At 38.1% G+C, this 22,257-nt stretch overlaps 1 protein-coding gene across 11 annotated transcripts in view; it reads left to right on the forward strand.

Annotated features, from left to right (window-relative positions):
* Positions 1 to 22,257, forward strand: part of gramd1b (GRAM domain containing 1B) — a 116,879-nt gene that overhangs the window by 81,188 nt on the left and 13,434 nt on the right. For 7 of the 11 annotated variants that reach the window (XM_023352084.1, XM_023352085.1, XM_023352092.1 and 4 more), the window contains 8 exons: positions 3,530 to 3,740; positions 6,105 to 6,125; positions 10,992 to 11,012; positions 13,814 to 13,837; positions 18,193 to 18,277; positions 19,902 to 20,005; positions 20,105 to 20,200; positions 20,425 to 20,505. In XM_023352084.1, the coding sequence (XP_023207852.1) occupies positions 3,530 to 3,740; positions 6,105 to 6,125; positions 10,992 to 11,012; positions 13,814 to 13,837; positions 18,193 to 18,277; positions 19,902 to 20,005; positions 20,105 to 20,200; positions 20,425 to 20,505 (643 nt within the window). The remainder of the gene's footprint in view (positions 1 to 3,529; positions 3,741 to 6,104; positions 6,126 to 10,991; positions 11,013 to 13,813; positions 13,838 to 18,192; positions 18,278 to 19,901; positions 20,006 to 20,104; positions 20,201 to 20,424; positions 20,506 to 22,257) is intronic. The other 4 variants (XM_023352089.1, XM_023352090.1, XM_023352088.1 and 1 more) reach the window with 3 other exon arrangements.

Raw genomic sequence — 22,257 nt, forward strand, 5'->3', positions numbered from 1 at the left:
TTATGTCATATTGTTATTGTTACATGTAGGTGCCGCACTGAGGAACCTATTTACAGTTTTAAGAGCTTCAGAACATCTTATGTATTTGTTATTATCATTTTCCCCCCTGTCCAGAGAAAAACCTAAAAAAAATAATAATAATAACTCAGGTAGTCAGTGTTTTTGTTTCCTGCAGCAGTTCGTAGCAAAGCCTTTGTGATAGATGCTTTTGTCTGCGCTGCTGCAGGCTAGCGTCAACATCATGTTCGCTCTCTCCACACTTACCTTGCTGGTTCAAAGAGCAAACTGTTGTGTGAATGACTGATCGGGTTGAGTCATTCATATGCTGATGACGGATCTGTGTTTCCATTGTTTGCTGCCATGTATCAGGAAAAGAGAGGTGATCTGTAAATTTCTCTCCTGCTCAAAATCAAGTGGGGGTTTCTGTGCCGGAGGAGGCGTTTCTGTCAGCATGAGAGGAAAGAATTACGAGTGTTTTGTTAGCTATAACCCAAAGTGCACAGTTGAACCAGTAAAAAGGTTTATTGTCACATTTATTTAAATATATCCTATTATTTTGTACATAACAAGCCAAGATGAACTGTCAGTTAAGTAATTAATCAGTGTTTGTGCCAAAGTTATGCTCATCTTTCGGTGTTATTTCATTAATTCCACAGAAAGTTATTTCATGATGACATCTGTTTTGGTCAATACACCAGTTCATCCCACAGCAAAGCTCCCTCACATGGTGTTCTCAGGCTTGCAAGCTTCTCCTCTTTTCCTCCAAATATAACAATGTTCTTTATGGCCAAACACTTAAATTATAGTTGCATCAGACCATATGCTGTATTATACAAGTATGTAAAGGATGAAACAGACCTTTGGTAGTTTGCAGTTTTCTTCTTTATTTGAAAACTGATCCAACCTGATTGTGTTTGAGGCATTGCTTTAAAATATGCTTCCGTTTCACTCAAATGTTGCGAATTAACATGTTAGAAGCCCAAACATAACTATTTTGGCTTTCCCAAATTGCCTGAAAGCATAGTAATGTCAGTGTAAGTAAACTAAATGTTTAGTTGGATTAAATGTAAAACAGTGATGCAAAACAGTTATATATCTTTTTACACAGTCTTTGTAAATATCTGGTATCAGCTGTTTTTACAGAACAAAGAATATGCATCTCCAAAGGACTTTGAGTTGTCTCTTGTAGCTTTGAAGGTTTGGATGAAGAATGTTTTCCAAAAAAGTCTATCAAAACAAAAATTTGACATTAGCCTTCACAAATTAATTTTCTGCAAAAAGAAATTTGACAACCTAAGCCTTGTCAAGACGTTCTGTAGGGCAGAGCTCAAGATGCGGTGCATATAATCTAAACCCAGCTTCGAAGTTTGACTCAACTTGCATATCATATGTATTTTTTTTTAATCCCATTCATTCTTCTGGCTCAGACATTCTTGCATCATGAATATAAGGTAAACAAATTATCTTCGCAGTAATTGGTAGACGATATGCAGAAGTTATTGTAAGAAATTATAAACAGTATCTGAGATGTATAAATAAAGGCTCATCAGGAATGGAGAGACACCCTTAAACCTTCAAAAGCCAAAAGACAGTTGACATGTTTGCAAAATGTTACATTGGTTTTGCTCTTAACATGTGTCCTCCTATTTACAGGCATGTTTGTGGAAACTATTGGTAATATACAGTAAAAAAAAAATCTTTGAGTAGGAACCAGTAAGTTTATATTGTATGTACACTGCTCAAAAAAATAAAGGGAACACTTAAACAACACAATATAACTCCAAGTAAATCAAACTTCTGTGTAATCAAACTGTCCACTTAGGAAGCAACACTGATTGACAATCAATTTCACCTGCTGTTGTGCAAATGGAACTTTGTACAGAACAAAGTATTCAATGAGAATATTTCTTTCATTCAGATCTAGGATGTGTTATTTGAGTGTTCCCTTTATTATTTTTATATAGAAATAAGAGGTATATTCTGTGAAACACGTTTTCTTTAACATAGTTAAGGATTACACTGTCAATACATTCCTTCGAATGGTCAAATAACAATTTGCTGAATCATTTATAAAGTAGGTTCCCCCCGCCCCTTAAAAAAACAGCATGAAATAGAAGCAGAGACAAAGAGATAATAAACTGAGGCCATGAAGGAAAAAATGTCGCAGTTTCTCCTTACTGCAGAGACCCTTCTGCAAATTTAAACCCTACATAAATATTTATATATCAAAGGCCGCACTTGGGTTCAAAACCTGGCATTTTATTTCTGACTTTCACCATTTTGTGGATTTAATCATCACATCTGATATCCCTTATATTTTTGAGGACCTGCAAAACAGCCAGTAATTCAAATAAAAGAAAAATCTTTAGCGTATGACTTTTTAAGATAGGACAATTATTATTCATGCTGCAGAGACCTGGGAGCTACAATTTTAAATTGAGCTTAAAATAGCCCAGAGAGACATTAGTGGCTCTATGTGGTGTTTTCCCTTACATGTCTGCATGAGGGGGTGACTGTGCACAGTTTTTATTTTCTGGAATCCTGCTAAAGATCAGTTATCTTTGATGTTTTGTTTTCTTGACTCTGCATGTGTGTGTTGGCGTGTGTGGGTGTGTGTGTGCGTGTGTGTCTAAAGCTGACTACTGCATCCTCAAAGTACCACAAAAGGACTGATAGGAAACCTAACACTACAGTCCATTCCTACAATGTTCACAATGTAAGAACCATGAAAAATGCATTCTTGAAAGTAATATTTCATTAAGGAGGTCAGATGGATGCAGTGTTGTAATGCATGAATGCTTAGTTTGTCTGTCAAACTGTCCAGCAGTAACAGGAGGCTGGTCCACCGTGCCACGTGCAGCCAGAAATCTCTGCCTCAAGCCTGCCTCAACCATTAGCATGGTTAGCACACAGTTCCTCAACCCTATTAAGCTTTAAATGATGTGTAGTAAGTCAGGTGAAAATGGTGTTTGTTTTAGATCTGATTTTGGGTGAGAGATAGTATTGATTCACTCTGATTTATAAAGTCCTCATTTTGATCTGCTTCTGGAGTAGATATCAGTCTGGTTAGGTATGTTTAACTTATAAAACAATGAGAGAAAATGGATGAAAACATATAAATTTTGGAAGTTGAGAACAACAGTATTTTATATGACACCACTCACCCTTTTTTGGCACTGTCAATCTCAAATTTCCGACATATCATTCTCTGAGCACGTCTAGGGTTTGCAGCAGAGCAGAGACACACATAGAGTAAATCAGAGTCTGCAGCTCCTCCAAAGGGACGTTGGGCCTGCTGGCTACTATTCTGATGAATGCTCTCTCTTCTCATCCTGTGACTTTTCGTTTCAAATGAAACCATGTATCCTTTCTTTCACTTCACAGTTATATGCTACTTTGAGTTGGCCTATCAATGTTTTTAATTGTGAAAGGACAATTTATTTATAATGGTATGCATACTTTTTCTACAAAAAAAAGACAAAAAACAAACATTATATAAACAGATTTTTTTTGTCTTTTTGTTTTTCAGCACTGCCAGTAACTCAAACAAGAGCTCGCCCACCTGCTCACCAGTCCTGCGTAAACGTTCGCGCTCTCCCACACCACAGAGCCAGGAGGGTGAGAACATGGTGGAGAAGGGTTCAGACCACTCCTCCGACAAGTCCCCCTCCACACCTGAGCAGGTCGTCCAGAGAACGTACTCTGTGCAGTCGGCGCGAAGTGGTGGAAAGAACTCCAAGGTGAGTCCTGGGGACAGATTCCTGTTAATTTAACATCTTTTCTCAACAGATGAACATGTCAAATGGCTCAACAAGTAGAAATTTCTGCACTTTCCCCCCCATCTTCAACAACCTCAATAGGTTTTTATATTTCAAACAGTAAACCCATATTAAGCTCAATTACAAAGAGTGGATGAAAGTCTTTAAATAGTAGTACTTTTTATGCGCCAGTATGTTGTATTAGCAATAAGAACAGAATTTACCTTGGTTGTAGACTACTATACTCTCTAAGCAGCAGTTTTTTTTTCCATTTTAGTGTAAAGAGTGTTTATTTGCTTTATATTTCCAACAGCCCTCCAAATCATTGATTTCAAGCACTCTAATCACTTTCATGGCCACAAAAGGATAATAGCTTCATATGCAGACTGCTTCTACAAGCATTTTAAAGGAATGGGTCACTCTCAGGAGCTCTGTGAGTTCCAGTGTGTTATGCTACAAACAGTGCAACATGGTTGTAGCATAACCGAACAAGTCCAGTCATGAAATCTCCTCACAACTAAATAGTCTAATATCAACTGTTAGTGATAACAACTTGAAGTAATTAGAGTAAAACATCAAATTAGCTACGAAGTGGTAGACCACATAAAACCTCAGTGTGGGATCATCAGATGCTGAAGCCCATTGTGTGCAGATGTAACCAGCTTTCTTCACAGTCAGTAATTATAGATATCTAAACTTCTTGAGGTTTTCAGATTAGTTCAGTAATGCAGCGTAGAAAGCTTCATGGAATGGGATTCCACGGTAGAGCAGATGCACTTAAGCCTTACATCACCAACTCCAATGTACAGCATTAGTGGTGTAAAACAAACCACCACTGGACTCCAGAGCATGGAGACATGTTCTCTGGAGTGATGAATCCTACCTTTCTGTGGAGCAATCCAATGCATCTGTCTGGGTTTTTCGATTACCAGAACAACACTTTTAAGACTGGATTTTACCAACGGTAGAGTTTGGTTCAGAAGAGATTATGGTGTGGGCCTGTATTTCAGGAGCTGGACTTAGATCCTCAGTTGCAGTGATAGGAGCTCTTGGTTGTCCAGCATACTGAGACATTTTGGACAGATTCATCCTCCTAAATTTGTGTAAGCAGTATGGGGATGGTTCCTTCCTGTTCCATTATGATTGTGGATCAGTGCACAACCTAAGGTTCACAATGTTATGAGCTAGATTACATTTGGCTGGCCTATGCAAGTTATCTGTGATGTTTCTTTTTGTAATGGTTGTAATATTGGGATTTTACTGTGATTTTTGTGGTGTGGGCCCTAGAAAGAATAGTCTCTGCTATAATAGGGGCCTTAATAAGCTTAGCTCAAAGGAAAACATAGTCCTGATCTCAACTGTATAGGGCACCCCATGGATTAAGAATAAACACTACTGTGAGGATTAAATGTTTTTTGCAGCGATAGAAATGTTGATTCATTCATTCAAGCTTTTTATATCTGTTTAACACAAAGCAGCTTTACAGGGACTTGTCTAGATTTTCAACTCTCAAGGTTGAAAGAAAGTGAAGTTAAAACGAAGGTTTCAATATGTCTAAGAATGTCCATCAAGCACTTTCTCTTGAGGAATATGACACAGAATAGTACTGCCGCCAGTGTAGACCTTGCTCAATATTTGCAGCTGTTTTCTTACAGTGCAGTGAAGAGTTTTGGACAATATCCTTGTCTCAAAGGACATTATCCTGTGCAAAAAAACCCCAACAAGGTCAGGCTTAAATCTTCTCGGATTCGTGCACAGATATTGTCTATCTGCAGAATCATTTGTCCTAAGAAGAAAGGCTACCATCGATCCTTTGTGTTGCCAGAAGTGACGCATGTTGATGGAATATGTTTTTGATGTTGCATTTTCTCAAGATGAGAGGGATTTAGTCACAGTTTGACTTCAGAAAACACCATGAATAAAAAGTAGTATAAAGACATCCTTGAAGGAACAAGTTCCAAAAGATAAGAAAAAAATGTAGACAATACAAAATGACACTTTCTGTCTTATTTACATCATTCTGCAAATAAGTTAACAGATCATGGTCATTCTGCGTGTTTTCTCATTTTACCTTTAAATTCTAAGCATAATTCATCCATCCTGACCTCATACATCACTGATGTTAGAAATCACTCTCTGATTGTGTTTTCTTTAAATTGTTGTTGCCTCTTCAACACAATGTGCTTCTTCTCTCTTCGCCTCTCTGCTGCTGCTCCATGTCACATGATAACATGTTTCATCTGATAATTACTGCTCACCTCTTCTGTTGTTTCTTTCTGCTTTCTTTTTTTTTGCTTACATTTTTCTATCTGATTTTGCTTTGTTCTTCTCTTGTTTGCATGCTAGTCTCACAAGCGACTTTCCAAAGTAAGCATTACTCTTTTTTTCTGTCTCTCCAACTTTTCTATGCCCATTCCTACACCACTTGTGTTGTGTGACGTCTTGTGAAAATGTCTAGTGTTTCATCTCTTTATCTTTAACCCATGTTGCAAGTCCATAACTGTAGCAGGGGAGCTTTTCGTTTTCCTCTGTTTGATGCTGCACTTTCCTTTCTTTATCATTGTATGGAAATTTTCCAATTGTCTTATGCTGTTTAATATATCTTTAGTGTTTGGAATGTAAACTGGAAGTTTCAGTATTTCTGGTATCAGTCTGCGTTTTCATGCTAATTTAATTGTAAAGTTAACTGTAAGAGGAAAACAGTGTGTAATCAATGTGTGTACAGAAAGTGGACTTTTAAACATTTTCAGATCCACAGTTTAAGTTTCTCCAAATACCTTTTCTTCTCCATCCCTTGCTTTGCGGTTTTTCTTTACCTCTCTTGACTCACTTAAATCACTGTTACTTTTTTGGTAATTAAAGCTGAATAAGTCCTTTACCATGTAAATATTGACCCTGCAAATCCAACATTTTAGAAAAAAAATCAACATATTTATAAAGAATAGCATATTGTTGAAAAATCTGTCTTGAAAAGGTACAAAAAACATGTTATATTTCAGTTGTTTAAATTACAATATTACACAAAAATGTTCAGACACCTTGAACCGACCATTTGATAAACACATATCGACCATTTGATTGTGCAACAATTATAAACTTTAGTAATTTCTTATTTATCTTATTGAGCAGATCAAAACAAAGTGTTAAGTAAGTGTGACCTGCTGGGAAAATGATACTTTTGCTAATTCAAGTATGGGATGCATTACTTAACAGTTTCCTGGAGTCAATAGCACGATGTTGCCATATTTAATAGTTGGAAGAATGTGTTTAGGTTTATGTGCAATCCTCCCCAAAAGGTCAAATCTTGGTAGGTCTGCAGTGTCTTACGCTTTCTAATTTTAGATCATGTATTAAACCGAGGTCCATGAAGTTTTCAAAGCTTGGGTCTTTTGCTGGTTAGGAAACAATCTCTTCACTCAAGAAACCTCTCACATAACATTGTACTATTCATAATTGTACTGAAATTACCGTAATTTCCGGACTATAGAGTGCACCTGATTATAAGCCGATTATAAGACGGTACACAGAAAGAATTTTCAAAGTTTTAATAATATACCTTAGCTTTTCTTTCCAAACACTGACTGTGACGTGGCAGTAATACAGCAGCAACACGGTAGCACAGCACCAACAGGGCTGGTTAAAAAAAACATACCGGTAAAAGTCACTGAGAGTCGTCTTCATCTTCCTCCTGTGCACTGAAACCATGGAAGTCTTCCTACTCAGTGTCGGATTGAAATAGCGTCATATATTCTTCGCCACACACTCTCTCTTTCGTTGTCACTGTCTTTTCGTCTTTCTACATTGCTCCAGTTCTTCCCGCTGCCGTTTCCAGCGTCTCACCATTGATTCATTTATGTCAAGTTTACGTACAGCAGCTCTGTTTCCTTCTTTATCGGCCAGCTCGATTGCTTTTAACTTGAAAACTGCGTCATATGCATTTGTTCTTGCATTTTCCATGATGAGGGTCTGTTCATGCTAATTTTATTCATGCACAAAGCGCTGAGTTACATTAAACTTGCGTCTTCCTCGACACATATATTCTACCTGTTTCACACTTACCTTTTCTGCTCGAGCGCCCCTGGCGGCCATTAGAAAAAATGCATAAATTAGCTGCATCATTTCATAAGCCGCAGGGTTGAAAGCGTGTGACAAAAGTCGCGGCTTATAGTGCGGAAATTACGGTAGGTGTCCTGCTAATATTGGTCATTGCAGTCTGTTTGTGACCGTGCACGTGGAAAGTCTTCTTATCACACATGCACACACGCACACGTGCTAACTAAACACATATTCATTTTCTATGCTACGGTCAAAAGCTGTGTTGTTGCAGTACCCCACCTAAAACCTCTTTGGGCCACTGTGGTCACATGACCCATAAAAGCATGAGGTCATCCTGGCAACGTGAGCCCGATCACCCTAACCCTAATGCAATCCAAATGAGAGTGCATTCAGCAGAAATAGACAGCCTGTGCCTCACCATGAGAATGGATTAATGATGACAGGAGTGACAGTGGTGCTGCAAAAAAATCAATCAGGCTTCTCATGTAACGGCACCAGCTACATGAACAGTCAAATTTAGTTATGCGCACAGATTTTTCTGCGTCGACCGGTGCTTTTTCTTTTCTTTTCAGTTGTAGTTACTATCCTGAGAGTTGCATAAAAACTTTAAATCTAACCTTTTACTTTCCCATCTTCCATGTCTCTCTGTGTCCATCCTACTCACTGCTTCGGTTAACTTTTGGTTTTCTCTGTAATTTCCTTTCAGTATGACAGACTTAATCTGATTAAAGTAAGGATTTTATCTTTCTTCACCTGACCTGCTAAAAAACCCTGCTGTCCTTTAAATAAATCCCTCAGCCCAACTCTTTCTTTGTAGTGTAGCTCTGTCTACAAAGACTTCCCTTTGACAGTGTCACTCCTTTCTGCCTTTTCCAGAGCTTCCTATCTCCTTTGAAATGCTAACTACTAGAAATGGCATTAGCACCTTGTGATTATCTAGTTTTCTTCCAGACTTGGAGAAAGAAAACTTCTTAACACTCCCCCAAAGACTACTTATTTTCAGTTTTACATTTTTTATATGCTTACCTGTAAACTTTTACTGGCAACTACTACCAAGAAGCAGCAAAGAACATTGTAATTTTTTATCAGCAGATGGTCAATATTTAATCTCCCCATTACTGATCAAGGGGAGAAAAATGCGGTTTTCAATCTGCCCAGCTGACAGGTGCATTTCTATTAAAAACCGATAAGACTGTTAATAATCTATTCATTGATTTTTTTTATTTTGGGCCATTTTTAGTAGCCATTTAGGATGCTAATTATTCAAATGAATGTGTTTATAAATTTCCATTGTTAGTGTTGCTTTGTGAAAGTCCTGCTTTTATGTTGATAATTAATAACCATTGTACAGAAAGTTTGTCTTACTGAGTCAGAAAATGCCACAAAGTTCACAAAATTTCAAGTCTGCAAAACACTAAGATACTTACATAAACATTATTGTATTGATTATCATTACAACAAAAGAAATTTGATTGTTACAGTTGTTTGAACTTCATTTTCACTGTCAGTTTCATGAGAGCATCACTTGAAAAATATATTTAAATAATATGATTGATTGGAATTACCATGTGCTTTTTAGTTTCGTAATCGCACTACTTTATGTAGCTGGTGTAATGAAGTAAACAATTTGATAATCAATCACTTTAACACTATTCAGTACTGATAGATATATGGCTGAAAAGATTTTGAAGATCTATTTTTTGTCATCATTTTTCTCATTGAAATAAACACACAAAATATATTTGCATAAAATTTATGTCCAGCCATTCCTATCGTACAACTTTTGTACAACATGCTATATCCAATGAAAAGAAATACAGTGTTATTGTGTTAACACATCAGTAATGGATATTTTTGACACTTCTTGTACCAGTTATCAATTCTCTTTGGTTTTCTTTGTTAAATAGCACATGTATATGAAAGGATAAACCGAGGGCTTATTTTTACTGCAATAGTTTGACCGACCCTAAAAACACACCCACTTTCTTTTTTTGTTCATTGAGTAGGAGATGTTTTTCTTTATTTATCAGTTTAATTTATTTAAAATGGACCATTTATACTCAATCACAATATAATTATTCTCTCTTGGTTAAATAACACTCAGCAACACAAAATCAAACGGTCTCCCTCTAACATACATGTAGGTCTTTCCCCTGCACTGGCCTCCAAGTATTTCCACACTCATGCCTCTGTCACCTTCAAATCAGATTAGCCCACATTATCTCAGCGGTCGTCACAGCTAGGCCTGAGGCCAGAGGCTGCAGCTCACTATTTCTGATGGCACCTACAGAAAATAACCAAGGCTTCCTGGCAGCTGTTAGCCTTGTGCAGCTGGCAGTGCATGTTTTAAGTCATATTAAGTAATAAGTCCAGTTTAATTTTCAGCATACTATAATGTGTCACTTTGACCCTTGTGTAAAAATTCCAACTATAGTTTGAGATCTTTTTCCAACTAGGGAAAACATTTTGCCTGTGTTGAACTTTTTGGAGAAATGAACACGGGTATTAGCAGTTGTCTGTCATGCAAAACTTCATCCTTTAATTCCCTTTTCTCTCCCCATGTGCAGTCCTTCACATGTTTTTCTATCATGATAAGCTGCTTCTTTTTCTTTTGGACTTTTGTTTATGGTAGTTTTATTGCAAAGCTATATGAGGTTTGTAACATGTAAAGCACATGTTCTTTGTTAGAGTTTTCTCTGCTGCCCTCTGCTGTATGAAAACTATAACAGACTGAATGGTTAGAGAATAAAGTATAAGTGACTGAACAATTCCATATTTCATTACAGCCAAAGAACATAAATTATAACTTCTGTATTACATTGTTGAATGTCATGTGATGTTTATGGAAACAGCTGTTGAGGATAAAGCAATTGAACTTTAAAATCTTTCTTTAGTCTAAAATCTTTCTTTGACAAAAGCACGTTTTAGCCATTTCTTTTTCTCTTTTCTTTTTTAAAAGAATTTTCAATTCAAATTTCACTATGTGCATTTTAATAACAAAAAAGCCTAATTCTGCTGTAGGCTTAACGCTTTTTTTTGAAGCAAAACTAATTGATTTGTCCTATAAGTGAAAGTTAGAAAATCTACCCTTCTAAAGCAGTGGTACTTAAGTGAACCTTTAATTTGTTTTGATACTAACTAAACCTGAACTCTTTCCTGTTTTTTCTCTCTTCACAGAAAAGCCAAAGCTGGTACAACGTAAGTCATCTCCTGCTTTTTTTGTGCAGTTCTTACTTGTGCGTGTTCATCATTTAAGGTGTGTGTGTGTGTACGTATTTGGGTGGTGCATGAAGAGGTTCCTTTATGAGAGTTTGCTGTGCTTAGTCCAGTTTAAGTACCAAACTACTACTGGCTTACTTGTCCTGAAGACAGGGATTAACGTGGCTTTAGAAAGAGCCACAAGTGTCCTTTTAATGCAGGGTAACCACAACATGAAAAGGCTATAGGAGCACAGCAACTTAAACACAACAGTTCATTTTTTGTATCCAGCCTAGCAGCCTTCCTCTTGAATAACAGAATAGATTTTATCCAGGTTTTATTTTGGACCACTAGGTGGTGTGCTAAAGCTAGTTTTGACATTATTCCCTGGTCTTCTGTTGAACAGCCACTGCTCTAATTTTATACTCTGAAAAGAAGACCATTAGTTAGGTCAAGACAATGCGCAGAACGGGCATGAGATTGATCAACTCTGTCAATATTACAGTCCTATGCGAAAATATTCACACCTTTTTACATGCTGTCTTGTTAGAACTCCAAACTTCATAGAATTTAAGTGACAGACCAGCAGAAGGTAGCACATGATTGCAAAATGGAAGAGCAATTATATTTTTTGACATTTTTGCAAACTGCTGTGCAGGTTGGAAATCAAACTTCTCATCACCCTAATGTGAAGAATTTCATTACCCACAATGAAATATGATGGTGGCAGCATCGTGCTGTGGGAATGCTTTTCTTCAGCCTGAAAACCTTTAGGGAGTAAATGTGACAATGGAGGGAGCTAAAACTAGGGGAATATTTAAAGAAAATATGTAAGCCTGAGAAAGACCCAAAGCATACAGTCATGGCCAAATGTTTTGAGAATGATTCAAATGTTAATATTTACAAAGTCTACTGCTTCAGTTTTTATAACGGCAATTTGCATATACTCCAGAATGTTATAAAGAGTGATCAGCGTAACAGCAATTAATTGCAAAGTCAATATTTGCCTAGAAAATGAACTTTATCCCCCAAAACACATTTCAACTTCATTGCAGTCCTGCCTTAAAAGGACCAGCTGACATCGTTTCAGTGATTGCTCCATTAACACAGGTGTGGGTGGTGATGAGGACAGGGCTGGAGATCAATCTGTCATGATTAAGTAAGAATGACGCCACTGGACACTTTAAAAAGAGGCTGGTGCTTGGCATCATTGTTTCTCTTCTGTGAACCATGGTTACCTCGAAAGAAACACGTGCAGTCATCATTGCACTGCACAAAAATGGCCTAACAGGAAAAAAAATCGCAGCTAGAAAGATTGCACCTCAGTCAACAATCTATCGCATCATCAAGAACTTCAAGGAGAGAGGTTCCACTGTTGCCAAAAAGGCTCCAGGGTGCCCAAGAAAGACCAGCAAGCGCCAGGACCGTCTCTTAAAAGTGTTTCAGCTGCGGGATCGGGCTACCAGCAGTGCAGAGCTTGCTCAGGAATGGCTGCAGGCAAGTGTGAGTGCATCTGCACGCACTGTGAGGCGGAGACTCTTGGAGCAAGGCCTGGTCTCAAGGAGGGCAGCAAAGAAGCCACTTCTCTCCAAGAAAAACATCAGGGACAGACTGATATTCTGCAAAAGGTACAGGGAGTGGACTGCTGAGGACTGGGGTAAAGTCATTTTCTCTGATGAATCCCCTTTCCGATTGTTTGGGACATCTGGAAAACAGCTTGTTCGGAGAAGACGAGGTGAACGCTACCACCAGTCTTGTCTCATGCCAACTGTAAAGCATCCTGAAACCATTCATGTGTGGGCTGGCTTCTCAGCCAAGGGAGTCGGCTCTCTCATAGTCTTACCTAAAAACACAGCCATGAATAAAGAATGGCACCAGAATGTCCTCCGAGAGCAACTTCTCCCAACCGTCCAAGAGCAGTTTGGTGATGAACAATGCCTTTTCCAGCATGATGGAGCACCTTGCCATAAAGCAAAGGTGATATCTAACTGGCTCAGGGAACAAAACATAGAGATTTTGGGTCCATGGCCTGGAAACTCCTCTGATCTTAATCCCATTGAAAACTTGTGGTCAATCATCAAGAGATGGGTGGACAAACGAAAACCTAGGAATTCTGACAAAATGCAAGCATTGATTGTGCAAGAATGGACTGCTATCAGTCAGGATTTGGTCCAGAAATTGATTGAGAGCATGCCAGGGAGAATTGCAGAGGTCCTGAAGAAGAGGGGTCAACACTGCAAATATTGACTTGCTGCATTAACTCATTCTAACTGTCATTAAAAGCTTGTGTTACTCATAATATGATTGCAATTGTATTTCTGTATGTGATGACAACATCTGACATACACACATGAAAACCAGAGGGCAGCAGATCATGTGAAAATATAATATTTGTGTCATTCTCAATACTTTTGGCCATGACTGTACAGCCAGAGCTACAATAATAGGTTTTAGGCTAAACGATAGTCATGTGTTAAAATGACTCAGTCTAATTTAAATGGAACTTTCTAATTGTGACTCACTGTTTGAATTTCCTTTGTAGCAAAAAATTGAAAGTCCAGGTTATTTACACTTTGCATTTATCCACCACTTTATGTTGGTCTTTCACATAAGTTCCTGATGAAATACATTGTTTGTTTCCCAGTCTCGTAACGTGAGAAAATGTGTTGAAGGGGTGTGAAACCATTTTCTAGGCAATTGTAAGTCATACATTATCCAGGAGTGTTCTTATTGCAATTTCTTCCCCTTTTTATTTTCTTTATTTTTATTCCCTGTGTGTACGTTCTTCCTCTCTCTCCCAGCATGAAAGACAGCACATCATGAGAGTAAGCATGACTTGTATTCTTGTGCAATCCGGATATCCTTCTCTGTCTCTATTTTTCAGCTGAGGGAAATTGTCATACCCCTACTTCCTGTTTCTCATTCCACTAAGTTTGCTTAGCGTTGTTACTGCCAACTACAAGCCACAATTTGGAGGAAGTTATTGGGATATGTTGGAAAAACCAGGTTTAAGCCATCGTCCAACAAAAGTTACATTAATTGCACAACTTCTTTTTCTAATGAAAATATAGTATTTTAAATTGATTTGTATATGAAGGTCTTTTGGACTCACCTGAACGTCTGTCTCCAACCACCCTTCCATTTGTGGCATGCAACAGGTGGCAACAAACACACTGAGCACTTTGCTGTACTAAACAATTCGGCAAATTGCCGGAAGGACTTTTAGACGAGCCATTGGAATGATGCATGGTGGTTTGAGCTTAGGCTTGTCTCCATCCAGATTGACATGACACAACAATGTCTTGGTGTGTTAGAATGAAAATCCAAAAGTCTTCCCACTGATAATTTGCAAGAGGACTTGACCTTCAGAGCATGAACTTCTCTTACTTCATTCTTGTATAGTATAGTATAATATAGCAGGTAGCAACACACAAATTAGAGTGCCTGTTGATTGGACTAAACTTCTGATAAAAGCGACACATATTCTGACATTGTTCTGTAACTAGTATTAACTTCAATTATTCACATCATTAATTGCTCTGGCTAACTATATTAGTCACAAAACAAATAGCACTAATAGCACTACCGCAAATCAAGTCCTGTGAATTTAACAAATTTGCTTTCTTTGTTTTAAGTCTGTGTATACTGTATGTATATATGTATTTTACCCTAATTCTTCCTGTAAAAATTCAACCATGTATATGGTTCTGAACTGAAACATATTTTTTAGACGTCACTTTGGTGATCTTCAAGTTCGAGTGCCATTTGGGATACACATAGATTCAAAAATTCAAACAAACTACTATGAGAAGTTTGTAGAAAGATACATCAGACATTTTAGTAAGGTCTTACAGTTTAAAGGCCTTTGTAACAAATTTTGAGGAAATGTATTTTTACCTCTGAATATCCAGAAAGTAAAACCATTTTTTCTAAGAAAAAAAATAAAAATCTGCTTTCTAGTCTGGTATTTATCAAATTAACGCAAATGTGGTATTCCTAAATAATCTCAAATAGAAAAGGTTTAGTCTATTTTAAAGTCAGACCATTTGTATAAAAAGACACACATATTTATTTACTGTTAGTGTGTATACAGTATCTGTTTTCAATTTCTATTATATTCCTCAGCGTTCTGTCTCTAGGTCTATAACTGGTGTACTTTATTTGCATGTCAGCCTGTGAGTGCATGCTTGCAAGTGCACCACTTTTCAACATTATTGACGTCCATTATCACTTTTACTCTTAGGATTAAACAGCCAGATGTTCTAAAATTTAATATCAGCCCATTTCTCTCCTCTTTGTTTGGTTTGCATTTACACATGTTTGTTGCAGTGACTGTTGGCATCAAGACAACAAACACCAACAAGCAGTAAAACCACTGAGACTAGAATTTAATGTTAATGACAGCAGTTTCTATCTGCACTAATAAAATCAACAAGCCTTCTTTACTGACTGAAACACATTCCCATATTTTATTGGGATGAGCACACGATCCTCCAGTTCACACCCTGGATTTCAGTACCAGTCTCCTGCATCCCCTACTGTTTGTTCAGCAGGTTAATAATAAACCAGATCAATACACACTATATATCTACAGATGTACGTCATCCCTCTGCTGGTGCAATCACTTGAATTCTGGACATGGCATCCATCACAATGGCCCCTTTCTTTGCCATGTTTATTAAAGAAGAGGAAAAGAAAAAAAATGAGACAACAGCACGACAAACTTTTGAGAAATGAATCCTCACAGACAAATTTAGCCAACGCAAAGAGTTTAAGCAATCTTCCAACTTACATTAGTCTTTTATTCATTGTCCAATTGAATGTGGGAGCTAAAAAGAATCCAGTTGTTTATACATTTGGTTCATCCAGCAGGAGGCACAGGAATTCAAACTGTTTGTTTTTGGTCTTTCCGTAAAAGCCTCTGAGACCTACAGAGCTATTCCATACCTTCCTGTCTACTGAAAAGTTTAAAGTTTGCAAAAGTTGGGCCACAGGCTCTCAGATTGTTTTGAAGGGGTGCCTAAATTAGAAGCAGTGAGTGCCCTAGATCTTCTCAGAGGGGGTATCAAGTATCAGGAAAACAGGGAATTCTATCAATTCCAAGGCGGGAAGAAGCACTTTTATAACCCCCACTGCCTTTGGCTTAGATTTGAACTGAAGTAGCTTTGAATCTATGTGTATAGTATTTAAAAAAGGGTTGGCTTCGCTGTGGGACATGACCCGTTTCCAGAACCTGTTAATATTAACAGTGTTGTTTTGCACATGGAGGTAACTGTAGGTTATGTTCACATCTGTTCTCAGTAACGCAACCTTTCTGAGCAGACACCGAAATGGACTCGACACATACCATAACAGCCAGAAAACATTATGCGTTCCTCTGACCTGCTTTCCTTCTTCTCAGCTTCTGTATGTCCAGCAGAATCTCTTTCTGAACGGGACCGCTCTCCAAAGTAAACTTTCATCATTCTTTGCCGCTTGTAAACAATGATTACAGAGCACTCAAACGGACATTGCCGCACACACACACACACACATGCTCTACTCACACACTCACACGGGAGAGTAGGCAGGAAAAAAAGGAAAACGCTCGCGGCATGATAATAAAGGACTTGTTGGCTGGGGTAACTAGAGGGCAACGGCCATAACTCCTCTCCCTGTGTGTGTGAAAGGAAGCGGGAGAGCTCGGCAGAACCACAGAGTAATACACGGATCATGTGGCTGGAGCTCTGAGTGTCCACTGCTCAGTACTGAAGGAGATTGGTACCAAAAGGAAAAGCAAGGGGTGGGAGGGTGCGGACACCGTGACTTCTACTCTACTGCTGTAAGTGACAGAGGAGACCCACAACTTTGTTGCATTGAGACACCCAGAACAACTGAGCGGGCGCAATGAATGTGGAAACGGATGAGGATGGTACGATGTCGGAGTGGGAGGCCGTGCTGGAGCTGGATGAGGCGCTGGCAGGGTGGCTCCTGCAGGATCCGGCTCGAGGGGAGTGGGGCTGGGAGTGGGGATGGGCTGCGTCGGACCTCCAGGATCCAGAGTGGGACAATGAGGATATTCCTGCTGTAAGTTGACCACCACTTGTAAGCAGCAAGCAGAAAAGTACCCTTTTCTTTTGGCTTTAGTACTAAAGCTCCAAATGGACATAGTCACAAGAGATTAAGTCAGCAAACAAACTTTGTCTTTACTTCTTTAAGCGCAGCTCTCAGTACTAATTCCCAGGCACTAAATAAAACCACTGGGTTTGTTATGAGTCATATCTGCTGGAATCTTGCTGGAGCTCAGAGGTCTGTTGTTAATAGACATCATCAGGTTGCTTTGTGGCTGACTTAATATTCCAACTGTGTTACGAGTGTTTAGCCATTTTTAAAGGCTGCAGAAAAGAAGGTGTGCACAGTTCATTAGACAGTCATCACTCACACAATCAGAGCAGTATTTTACGTTACCTCCTAGTCTCAAACCTCAAACTGAAAAATAAATAACCAAAGATATGTGCATCCCTCCTAAGACGGAATTTATTTTTCTTTTGTTTGAGTAAACTTCTCCTTCCTCCATTGTCAGAGATGGTTTCCTGAGCATTTCCTGCCAAATGGGAAGCCTCTGGCACAGATTCCAGGAACTCTCTCTATGGAGCAAATTTGGAAATTTCACACAGGCTTGGATTGGAGGAAAGTTTTCCTAGAAGGGAGAAAAAACTGTTGTGCATTTTAGGCCACAATGTTTGACATTCTGCGTCAAATTTCCACTGAATAAAAGCCCAATTCATGGAAGTTTGTTTGTCAGAAATCAGATAGTTTAACTTTTAAATTGAAAACTTTAGTCACTTGCAAAACAATCATCACCCCGCTGAGTATGTTCAGGCTGTCCGTTATGTCGCCTTGTTCCTCAGCATCAAGAATCACGCAGCCTGGCAGATAGTTTGGGCAACATTCCTTCATTGTCATTCACTATCTTTCCATTTCCTCCACCTGTAAAAATCCCCCACAGACACCAAGTCCAGGCGTTACTAAATAAAGGCATACATCCTTAGAGAAGCTGTGGGTGGTTTTAACCAGGTTGTCTCACACGCTTGTATTGCAGAAGCAAACAGCCACTTGTGACTGAGCATGAGGATGAGAGTGGAAGAGTTTGGGAAGCATTTAGATGTGTGTCTGTGTGGTGTTTCTGCTGCTGCTGCAGGTGCTGAGCCCGACATACAAGCAGCGCAATGAGGACTTCAGGAAACTCTTCAAGCAGCTCCCTGACACAGAGAGGCTCATTGTGGGTGAGTGGACAGCACACACTGAGGCCATCTGAGTACTGCCAGGGTGCACCCTGTAATTAAAGCATGATAAATCCTCACTCAACAGACATATTCCATGACATAAGGTTTTTATTTGAACTGATTTATACAGTGATGTTTGATTTATTTGTACAAAATAGTGCATAAGTATTTAATGGAAGAAAAAGTATTGGTTTTTTGTGGAAAGTGGAAAAACGCTTTCCAGGTTTTTACGCTAAAAACCTGGAAATTGTGGTGGTCATTTTCCTCTAATATCCCTAAGTTAAAAATAGTCCCTAAAAATAGTTACAAAGCAGTTTGTTTCAGGATTCACCTGATTTTTAAATAGTATAAACACAGCTCTGTATAGCTAAGATCAGTATAAACAATAATCACAGCTGTGAGGGCCTGAGGGATTTGTTGGAGAAGGTTATTGAACAAACAGCACAATGGAGACCAAACAACATAACAGACGGGTCAGGGACAAAACTTTGGAAATGTTTAAAACAAGGTTAGGTTACAAAAATATATCCAATACTTTAAAAAATATATATCATTGAACAAATATATATATAAAAAAACAGTTTGAAGCTGCAAAATATATGAGCTTGGTGAAGAGAGTCACCATCCAGCAGCATTTGAATTAATTTGTTTAAAGTTAGTCCTTTACATAATTTTGCAAAATTGCTTGAATTGTTATAATGTATGTATTGTTCTCCATAAAAAGTGTCATTGATAGTTTGGGCAACTATCTGCAAAACTACCTGCAAGATGTACTGCACACCACAGCAAAAATGTTGAAACCAATAAATTCACCTACTTTTTCTTCCACTTTCTAGAAGCAGATACCTCAGCATGTTCACACATTGCAGTCCAGCTTTAGCTTAGGGCTTTTTTAATATGTAGTACTTTGAGCAAATACATGTTTAAGGCTAGATCAGCTAAAAATGGCCAGTTTTGTCTTTGTCTTTATTAAGTTTACAGCACAGCCAAAAGTCACTAATCTGATCATTGTGTTTCCATCTAGAACCACTATGGCAGATAATTCAACAAAGTGTTTCCCTTCAAATAATATAGCAGGCAGTGGGAGCAGGCCTCGTGCTAACCGAAAATTTTCCATCTTTGGCTGTTTTTTTTTTTTTTAAACCAGCCGTCTTCCGTCATTTTGATAAATTACAACTCACGTCCCACTTGGTGTTATGTTTCTCTTCGTGAGATGATTGTCCTATTTCTTTCAATAGCTACTTTTAAAGATTTTTTTTTCTTGACCATGGAGATTTTGGAGTTTTTTTTCCATTTCTAAATACAACAATTGAATCAAATGAAATCCTACATTTTATTTAATCAGAAATAGCAAATGTTACAAATATAAAAGAGAAGCATTTTAAGGAAAAACAAATGTGTTCAGCATTTAGCCATAAGTTAGTAAAATAGATTAGTGACTTTTGGCTGTGCTGTAAACTTAATAAAAATGAAGAAGTCTTAGCTTCTTGTGGGTCTGCCTTTGTTGAATTGTTGTATGTTGAATTTCAGTTGCTTTTTTACTGAGCATTATTTTTCTTGTTAGCTTTGCACAGCAAATATCTTTTCTTTGACATTTTGACCCTTGCATGTGTGTGTGTTGTAGACTACTCCTGTGCTCTTCAGCGGGACATCCTCCTGCAGGGACGGCTCTACCTCTCTGAGAACTGGATCTGTTTTTATAGCAACATCTTTCGCTGGGAAACTCTCGTACGACCGAACACTGTTTATGCATCTTTGTGGTATCACTGTCAATACCACGGAACGAGGGTGTGTATGCAGATGTATAATTTGTGCTTGTGTGTTCAGCTGACAGTGCGGCTAAAGGACATCTGTTCAATGACGAAAGAGAAGACTGCTCGTCTCATTCCCAATGCCATCCAGGTCTGCACAGACAGTGAGAAGGTGAGGACGTTTTCATTCATACTCAGCATAATGATTTGTCTTTTATCACCAGTAGGGGGGGCATGTTATAAACACTGATAGGTGCTCCTAGTAAGTCTAGAATACCACAAGCAAAGAGTAAAACTTAAGCTGACAAAGGGATTGAAAAATAATGTGACTATTTTTTAGATTTTTATTTTCTAACTAATGTCTTTAGTTAACAGTCTTTTTTCTATGCCTTATAGCACTTCTTTACCTCATTTGGAGCCAGAGACAGGACCTACATGATGATGTTCAGACTCTGGCAGAATGCCCTGCTTGAGAAGGTAGATGAATTATATCCACTTTTTCATCCTACAAGCCTTGGTAAAGATGTAATATGGACCTGCAAACCTCAGAGGAGCTTTAGTAATTTTTTAGTTATTAGTTGGGGGGTTTCCGGGAGCGCCAGGAGGGGCTATCAAAAATTTTAATCACTGACGTGACAAAGAAAGATCCGAATATCCTGGCTTTGAAAGACGTACCTTTAAAAAAAAAACTAAATCATAAATGATAAATCTCTTTTCAGATCAAGCAGATTAAGAAATTGACTAATGAATCGTTTTGTGTGTGTGTGTGTGAAATTATATTCTTTATCAATCATTTTTCAGCAGCTAACAGGTCACCTTTGCAGGAATATTTTTTTCTAGGTTTTTCTAGTCAGGGTTGAAACTTTTCGATGGCAGTGTTACTAAATGCCTTTTATGTTCCCAGCTTAGTGCATGGATTCACTATCACACTGAAAATTGCCTTAGACATCCCTTGGATTGATGGAGTCAGGAAAATGTCTAAAACTTCAGTGTCCAGCTGTGTATTTCCTATAGAGGTAATGACTACCATCTGCACTGCACCTGTACAGGTCATGCAGTCCAGTGTCATTGGTGACTGTGGAAGTTAGTTTGTTCTCTACAGCCATCTAAATGTTTTTGAAGGTTTGCTATCAAACAGATGTTCCAGCACCATCTCTTTGGCTTTTTTATTTCTCATAGAATCATCCTTTCATCCAGTCAGTCCGTGACAGCTTTTCTTAAGCTCACTTGGAACTGTGGTTTTCTCTGTTTAGGCGGTCAGGGTTTCCCTCAGAAAACTAGCTAAGCCTGTTGGTAGGAGTGCTATGGAAGTCCACCAATTGCCCCACTGTGTTTTTGTGTTAAAAAATATTAAGAATTGACAGAAAATTGTGGAAATAAAACATCAACAACAAAGAAAATATAGCAGTGCACTCAATAAAACTAGTGTTTCTGTAGGTTTTGTATGTAGAATCAAATGTCTTTATCTTTTTTACTAGATAATTGTCTGCTAAAGGTTACTGATGTTTTACAATATATAAGCATAGCTTAACTCTTCTTTGCTGTCACTATTACTGGTGTATTAAAATAAATTTTAAAAAAGGATGCTTTTCCTGGTTGGGGGTCAAGTAAAGCCTGGTGGCCTGCCAGGCTTATAATACATTCGGGGGAAACCCTGCTGGTAATTATGGTTCTAGTTTGGCTTTTATTTATATTTTACTTCTAAAAATCTCATAATATGGTTCAGTCTCAAACATAGACTCATCTTTATGCCTATTTGTATTGCTTTTCATTGACATATATACATAGCTTTTTTGTTTCTGTCCTCATTCACTGACATCAATCAGTCTAACTGGATACTTTTCCTGTGCAAAGTGCATAATTCATATTCACTTGCTCCAGATTTCCAGACGCAGCTCGTTTGCCGCACTTCGTGTCAGTTTACCTTCTTGTAGGATTTTTATCATGCTTTCCATTGTTTCAGCTGACAGCTTTCTTGTTGGGGCCATGCTTCCCTGTCAGTCAGCCTAACCCAGGTATTGTTTTAGGTGTGCATATTATGCGGCGATTACATAAATGTTACATCAACTTGATCTGAAAATGATTTTTCTTTTTGGTATGTTTTACAAAGCCAGTGTGTTTAGCACTGACTTTGCTAAACACAAAGCCATATTAAATACTTAATATTTTGTTTGTTTCAGTTTTCAGTTTTTTGTTGGGTTTTTTTACTGTGAATTGAGACAAATGACT

The sequence above is a fragment of the Xiphophorus maculatus genome, chromosome 18 (assembly GCF_002775205.1).
Source record: "Xiphophorus maculatus strain JP 163 A chromosome 18, X_maculatus-5.0-male, whole genome shotgun sequence".
Lineage (NCBI taxonomy): Eukaryota > Metazoa > Chordata > Actinopteri > Cyprinodontiformes > Poeciliidae > Xiphophorus > Xiphophorus maculatus.